General features: G+C 34.3%; 1 protein-coding gene across 1 annotated transcript; it reads left to right on the top strand.

The window, feature by feature from the left end:
• Positions 1-3,887, top strand: LOC133671006 (serine/threonine-protein kinase STY13-like). Its single transcript, XM_062091623.1, has 6 exons — positions 1-598; positions 1,421-1,542; positions 1,997-2,193; positions 2,321-2,495; positions 2,901-3,035; positions 3,390-3,887. The coding sequence occupies exons 1-6, from the start codon at positions 286-288 to the stop codon at positions 3,594-3,596; spliced, it is 1,149 nt and encodes a 382-aa protein (XP_061947607.1). The 5' UTR covers positions 1-285; the 3' UTR covers positions 3,597-3,887.
• The last annotated feature ends 3,708 nt before the right edge of the window (positions 3,888-7,595 follow it).

The following is a 7,595-nucleotide window of genomic DNA, read 5'->3' as shown; positions in this document are numbered from 1 at the left end:
AGAGAGATAAAAGCGTGGGAACCCGACCATATTGAAGAGTGTTACGACTAATTCTTTAGTCTTCGATAGCTCACTAGCTTGCCATAGTTACAATTTACAAGAACAACAACGTCGTCGTCGTCATCAGTATCACAAATTTAGCATATCCTTATACCGCCCTTGAAATTCTAAAAAACAAAAACCCACGCACGTCCGCAGGTAGTTACGGTTTGTCTCTGTCCCGGTTTGCGCCCGCACTTCAAAGTTTTCTTTTGGTCTATCTAATTCCAGAAATAGAAGAGAGAGATGGAGGACCAGAAGAGTGAGAGCGATGGTGGGTATGTGAGAGCAGATCAAATAGATCTCAAGAGCTTGGACGAGCAACTGCAAAGGCATTTGAGTAGGGCACGGACTATGGAAAAAAACAAAAACAAGAAAGATGGAGATCAAGGAGAAGGAGATGAAGAAACCCCAAGACTCGCCAATAACAATAACAGTACCACCATAGCAAGACAAGAATGGGAGATTGACCCCTCCAAGCTCATCATCAAAAGTGTTATAGCTCGCGGCACCTTTGGCGCCGTTCACCGTGGCATTTATGATGGCCAAGATGTTGCTGGTACGTTTCCATGTGTGCATGTGTGCATGTGTGTATTCATATTTGTACATGTGTTCCCTTTCTTATTCTTCAAATGCCTTTCTTACTCCGCCACACCTCCTCCTCCTCCTCCTCCGCTACATCAATATAATTTGAACGTGTTTTAGTTTGTGAAATTAATGTTATTTATCTTGATGTAATTTGGTTTCTAATTTGCTATCAGAAGCTAGGGTGTGCCCTTTGGCTTTGTTAAAAAGTTAAAAATATTAATTAATTTTACGAGGAGGCGTAATTATATAGTTAACCCTTGGCTTTATATGCATCAAAAGCGATAAAACCCTTTGAAATCATAAACATATTGATCATTAGAGTTTGTTTTTCCTTGGTTGCTGAGGAATGCTCGTACATTAAAGAAGGTAAATTCAAATAATTTACATTAGCCATCTCATCAGTTGGGTTTAAAAGAGGAAAAGGAAAGGTGTTTTGCTTTCTTTAACTTGTTCCTGGATCCTTGCAGAAATCCGTGATTTCACGAGATTTTATGATTTGGCAGTTGGACGCAGCAGCATCTCCGTTAGCTTTTTTTTTTCTAACCTCAACTCCCATGTGTCCGAATTTATTATTGTTATTGTTTAATTATTTTTCTGTCACGTTTTGGCTTACTTTCTGGAAATAAAAGGTTTGAGAATTAATTAAGATCAACTCCAGTGATATCTACCTTGGCTATGAAACTGCCAAGTGCTCCACCTAAACACCTAATTAAGAAAAGCCTTGCCCCACTATCATTATTTTTCTTTTTTCCTATTTTCTCGTGTTGAGTTTTATATTCTTCCTCTGGCTTAGTTAAGCTTCTCGACTGGGGGGAGGAAGGCCACCGGTCAGATGCCGAGATAGCTTCTCTCAGAGCAGCTTTTACGCAAGAAGTTGTCGTTTGGCACAAGCTTGACCATCCCAACGTGACTAAGGTAAGATTTTGTTTCATGCATGACCCTTCTCTCCTCTTGATTTCCACAGATAATATGACACTGACTAAAGAGTTTGAAAACATTCAACCTTCCTTCCATCTTTAAAAGATGCATGTGAACCTTCACAATAAAGGATGCAACTTGTTCTATCATTCAAAGTATCACGGACAATCAATTTCGAACTTTAAAGCAATGACGTGCTATACTTACTTATGCTTCCCGGTTTGGATACTTAAAATGCAACTGGCTTATATAATTTGGTGCGTTTTTTGGAGTTTTCTTTATTTTGAGTGGCGAAGCGAATGAGTTTTGCAAAGTGTACTGTAACATTTCCATAGCATTTCTGGAGTATTTCAATATGTATTCTCTTCAAGTACCCGTCTTACATCTTCGATGAGGATTTCTCTCATGTTTATATCTACTTTCTCTCAATCAAGCCATACTCCTTCTGCAGTTTATTGGAGCTACAATCGGCTCATCAGAGTTAAACATACAAACAGAGAATGGTCACATTGGCATGCCAAGTAATATTTGCTGTGTTGTTGTCGAATATTGCCCTGGGGGTGCTTTGAAATCTTACCTCATAAAGAATTGGAGAAGGAAGCTTGCTTTCAAAGTGGTTATTCAAATGGCACTAGATCTTGCACGAGGGTCAGATACTCATGCCCATTTGTATTTTATTTTGACCTTCTAACCATTCGGACGTTTTCCGTTTTTGCCATTGAAGCATGCTATGCAATTCGAAATTATTGAAGCTGCCTTCTTGAATTCCTTATAGGTTGAGCTATCTCCACTCAAAGAAGATTGTCCATAGAGATGTTAAAACTGAAAACATGCTTCTGGATAAGACACGTACAGTGAAGATAGCTGACTTTGGAGTTGCTCGCCTTGAGGCATCAAATCCTAATGAAATGACCGGCGAGACTGGAACCCTTGGGTACATGGCACCAGAGGTATAAATTTAGAAGCCACACAGGCCTCTGCTTCTTGACAATTCAGTATTAAAGTGCTTTATCATTGAAACAATAGTGTTATAATCGAGAATGTGAATTTAAGACTCAAGTTCGGCCATGAAGAACAGTTGTTTCTTAATTTTACTTGCATGCTTCAGATATTCTAATGTAGATTCTTTCGCCGGTGGAGATTGACATTTCAATATGGTGAATTGGGGGGTGGGGTGTTGAAAATACTTGGAAGGATTATATGCATTACTGAAATTGTTATCGTTTGAAATTTCAGGCTAAAAGTGGTTGATTGTCAATGAATAGAGACCGCTTAAGTTAGCAATTTCCAAGCATTCATTTCAGCTTTGATAACATTTTTATCTTATCTATCATCAAAATATTGTGATTGAGCAGGTTCTCAATGGCAATCCATATAATAGAAAGTGTGATGTGTACAGTTTCAGTATCTGTCTGTGGGAGATATACTGCTGTGACATGCCATATCCCGATCTCAGCTTCTCAGAAGTGACATCTGCTGTTGTTCGACAGGTAGATGAAGTGTTTTAAATGCTGTACATGGTTTTCTGCAATGTTTGAACCTCACCTACTGCTGTAAAACTATAAATTTCTCAACAGCCAAGCCTTTGAAAGTTTTTTCTTGCTCCTCTCATAACCAAGCTTTTTTTGGTCAAATTACCATCCTTTCTTTCCTCTTTTTACTCAAGTGGCCAAGCTTTAAATATCTTTGCCCTATCTTAATAACATCCCCCCCCCACCTCTCTCTATAGATGCTTAGTAATCTTTTTTTTACCAGTTATTGGAAGTCATAATATAACGTTTGTAATAATTTTAACAATCACTACTATCATACAAAGCTGAAAAGTAAGCAAACGTTTATAACAGAATCTAAGGCCAGAAATTCCTCGCTGTTGCCCGAGCGCTCTTGGAAATGTAATGAAGAGGTGCTGGGATGCTAATCCGGACAAACGGCCAGAGATGGAAGAGGTTGTCTCCATGTTAGAGGCAATTGACACGTCCAAGGGTGGAGGTATGATTCCTTCTGATCAGCCTCAAGGTTGTCTATGTTTTCGCAGGTATCGAGGGCCGTGAAAGACTTCCTCCATGAACTAAATATCATCAGGATATCGACAGTGAATCCTATTGACCACGTCGCCTCTTGTTTTATTCAAGACACTGGCTTTAAAGAGCTGGGGGTGTAGTCTGCAGAGGCTATATGCTAAAGAGGAGCTCTGCGATCCCTGTCTTTCTTGGACAATGGATTCTGTTTTATTTCTTAAAAGTCACACCTCAGTTCTTGCTTCGTTTTATGTAATTGATTGAACAGTGTTTTTTTTCCTTCTTTTTAAGTAAATGCGAGGGGAGTCATACTTAAGTTTGTCATGCAAGGTGTTGAGATATCATTTATTTTTGTGTTTGAAATTATATTTAAATATATTTTAAGAATATATTAAATTTAAAAAGAAATTAAATTAATATTTTTTAAACACATTTCAATAATTTTAATGGGTATTTATATTTAAAATAAAAAAATTAAAATTTTTTTAAATATATTTTTAATTAGAAAATATTTTTATAAAGCATTTTATATTATAATATCAAAGGGTATGAAAACAACCTCCATGCATGCTATAGACACCTAATCAGATACATGGATGGCCTTCCTAGAAATGATATTTATTACAATATTTGCGTTAACGTGCGAGCATTTTATTCTAGCCCCCTTTCCTGTTAAAATACAAATTTGTAGATATCCAAGCATTCCTTTCACTCTCAATGAACCTCATCATAGTTTTTAGTAGAACAAACTAGCATTTATAAGTAGTTATTTATACTCTAGGATTAGGATGCGAGAGAGGACCAAGCCCTAATTAATAATAAAATAATATCTTTGGGTTTATAATAAACCATGTACCACCTATTTTTTTAATTAAGGCAAACCATGGGCCCTAATTATTTGAAACCATGTACAAAGAAACAAACCATCACACCTATTTAGTTGATTGAGGCAAACCATGAGCCCTAATTAATAATAAAATAGTATCTTTTGTTCCATGTAGTAAGAAACAAACCATCACACCTATTTATTTAATTGAGACAAATCATAGTTCACAATCTTTAATGGATAGTAATTTAGCTATAAACTTGACCTATTATTTTTTTTCTATACCTTATATTCAATCCGACTTTTATTAAAATATAAAATCCACAGTCATGATAGCTCATATTTAAGTAAAATTCTAACACTGCATGCCCTTCATTGATTGATACTTTATCTTTTAAATTTTAAAAATATTACAATTTGCAAAACCACACTCTAGGTGATCAAGTAAACATACAAGCTCAAAGAACAAATATATCAATCTAGGAGTTTATCCATCGGTATTGATAATATTGAACTATAACAGTTATTGCAACATTTATCGACATAAATCACAAGTATTAATCACTCAATGATATAAACCTCATGGTGTGACATGATGTAGTGTGAAAATTTAGCATAATGATTCAAAATAAATTATAGCATGCTAATTTCAAATTATTCGCTCTAAAATCTCAAACTAATTGGCAACTAGAGAAATATAAAAGAAGAAGCACGATCAATCACAAAAATATACAAAGAATTTAAGTTGTTCGATAACTTAGACTTACTCCACGGTCGAAACGATCATAAAAATTCACTATGAGAAAGTAGGATATTACAAGGTATCACACAAAATTGCTCTCTCACCTAAAATCCCAAAGTAACCCAAAACTCACATTTTCTCTCTTTTCTTGAGCTATTAAAGTGTAGAGAATGGAAGCATTCACAAATAAGCCTTAACCTTAAAATATGACGACTTTAGATTTTTCATATGAAGTAACTAAATAGGTATTTCTTTTCTCACTTAGACTTATAATTTAAAACAAACTCAACAAATCTCCACCTTGGCTTAAATTGAGTCAACTTACAAAACTTAAACTTCTCTTTCATTGTCTCCACCAAGCCAATCAAGTCCAAACAATGCTTGAACTTGATTGATATAATACCTTGTGACATGATATCTAGAATAAAGTGTTACTTGACATCAATATGTTTGATCATTTCATGATTCATCTAGTTTTTAGTCAGATGAATAACACTCTGGCTATCATAATGCAGAACAGTCAACTCATACCAAGATTATCAACCAAACTCTCAACCATAAAGCTTCTTTCATTGCCTTTATCAATGCCATATACTCAATCTCTATTGTAGATAAGGTAGCACTGGATTGCAAAATTACTTTTCAACTAATGACACACCTCAAAAGAGTAAAAACATAATATGTTAGTAACATCTATCTATTCAATTCACCACCATAATTTAAATCTATAAACCCCTCAACACTTTTTCTAATGCTACTACACTTGTCAAATACCAAGCTAACATCTGTAGTATCTCTAAGATAATAGAGTATTCATTTTATGGTTTGTTAGTAAACTTTATCAGGATTTCTCATAAACCTACTGACCACACTAACAATATGTGAAATGTTTGAATAAGTACAGATGATAACATATATAATGCTTCCAACTATATTAGCATATGGAGCACCTGACATGTACTCCTTTTCCTTTTCAGATTTTAGTGACAAAGCTGAAGATAACATGAAACAGGTGCAATTAGAGCACTCACTGTCTTGCAGTCATGCATACCAAAATGTTTAAGTATTTTTTTGAGATACTTCCTCCGTGAAAAAAATAACTTGCTAGTGTTTCGATCTTTACGTATCTTCATACCTAAAATCATCTTTGCATCTAAATCTTTCATCTCAAATTCATCACTCAACCGATCCTTTAAATTGTTGATCCTAAACATGTTCTTAGAGGTAATCAACATGTCATTAACATATAATAACAAGCACAAAAATAAACCATTCAAGAGCTTTCTGAAATACACACAACTATCATAGTCACTCATAAAGTAACAATTTCCAAGCATAAAAAGTACCAAACCTTTTTTATACCACTATCTTGGTGATTATTTCAATCTATATAATGAATTCTTTATTAAGCACACATGGTTTTCCTTACCTTGAGTAATGAAACCCTTTAGATGATATATATAGGTCCTCTTCTATAGCTCACCATATAAAAAGGCTACTTTGACATTTAGCTGCTCAAAATCTAAGTCAAACAAAACAACCATAACAAGCAGTACTCGAATGAAACTATGCTTTCCAATTCGAGAGAACACTTTATTAAAGTTAACATATTCTTTTTATGTAAAGACTTTAGAAACTATGTGTGTTTTAAACCTTGTATCATCAACCAATGAGATTCCATCTTAGTTCTTATAAGCTTATTTGCACCCAATAATATTTTGGCCCTATGGTGGTTTAATGAGCTTTCATATCTAGTTCTTATAAAGAGACTCAATCTCCTCATCACAACAAGCATTCACTAAGAGTTTTGTTTGCAAGAAATCGCCTTTTTATAAGAACAAGGTTTATGACCATTAATATTCTTTAAAACTTTCAAAGTAAAATCAACTACATCAACATGAACATATTTAACTACTGTTTTTATTTGTCTTATTTATCTTCATGTAGTAATACTGTAAGGTTATTCTTCAGGTGTTTTTTTTTTCAATAATATCATGCACCACTTTCTTAAAAGGCACAATTAAAATAATTTCCTCCATTGTCTCTCAAGCTCTAACCTTAAGCTCCACTTGTTTGTTAGTACCCTAATTCATCTCAACATTAACACTAGTTGACTTATTTTCATTGCAAAATACAATGAACTTATCAAAGGTCAAATCCCTACTAGTAATAAACTTAGCTGACCTAGGATCAACACTCTACAACTGATATCTTTTCTTTCTATATGCATATCCTAGGAATATATATGTATTTCGTCGTTCACATCCTAAATGTATCTTTCATAACATGAGCATAAGTAAGACAACTAAATACTTTCAATTTAGAATAATCAGCAAGAGAACTAGATTATACCTCATATGAAGTTTTCAACTCTAAATCTATCAATAAAGATTTATTCACCAAATAACAAGTTATGTTAACTACTTTAGCCCAAAAGTTCTTTGAAAATTTAGCTCCATACTAC

This window comes from Populus nigra, chromosome 13, assembly GCF_951802175.1.
Source record: "Populus nigra chromosome 13, ddPopNigr1.1, whole genome shotgun sequence".
In the NCBI taxonomy this organism is placed as follows: Eukaryota; Viridiplantae; Streptophyta; class Magnoliopsida; order Malpighiales; family Salicaceae; genus Populus; species Populus nigra.
The sequence above is the reverse complement of the archived record's forward strand: the minus strand, read 5'-3'. Positions and strand labels throughout refer to the sequence as shown.

Coding starts and splice junctions, on each gene's coding strand:
- LOC133671006 (XM_062091623.1), top strand. CDS start 286: ATGGAGGACCAGAAGAGTGAGAGCGATGGTGGGTATGTGAGAGCAGAT. Junction 599..1,420: donor TGATGGCCAAGATGTTGCTG/GTACGTTTCCAT, acceptor CCTCTGGCTTAG/TTAAGCTTCTCGACTGGGGG. Junction 1,543..1,996: donor ACCATCCCAACGTGACTAAG/GTAAGATTTTGT, acceptor CTCCTTCTGCAG/TTTATTGGAGCTACAATCGG.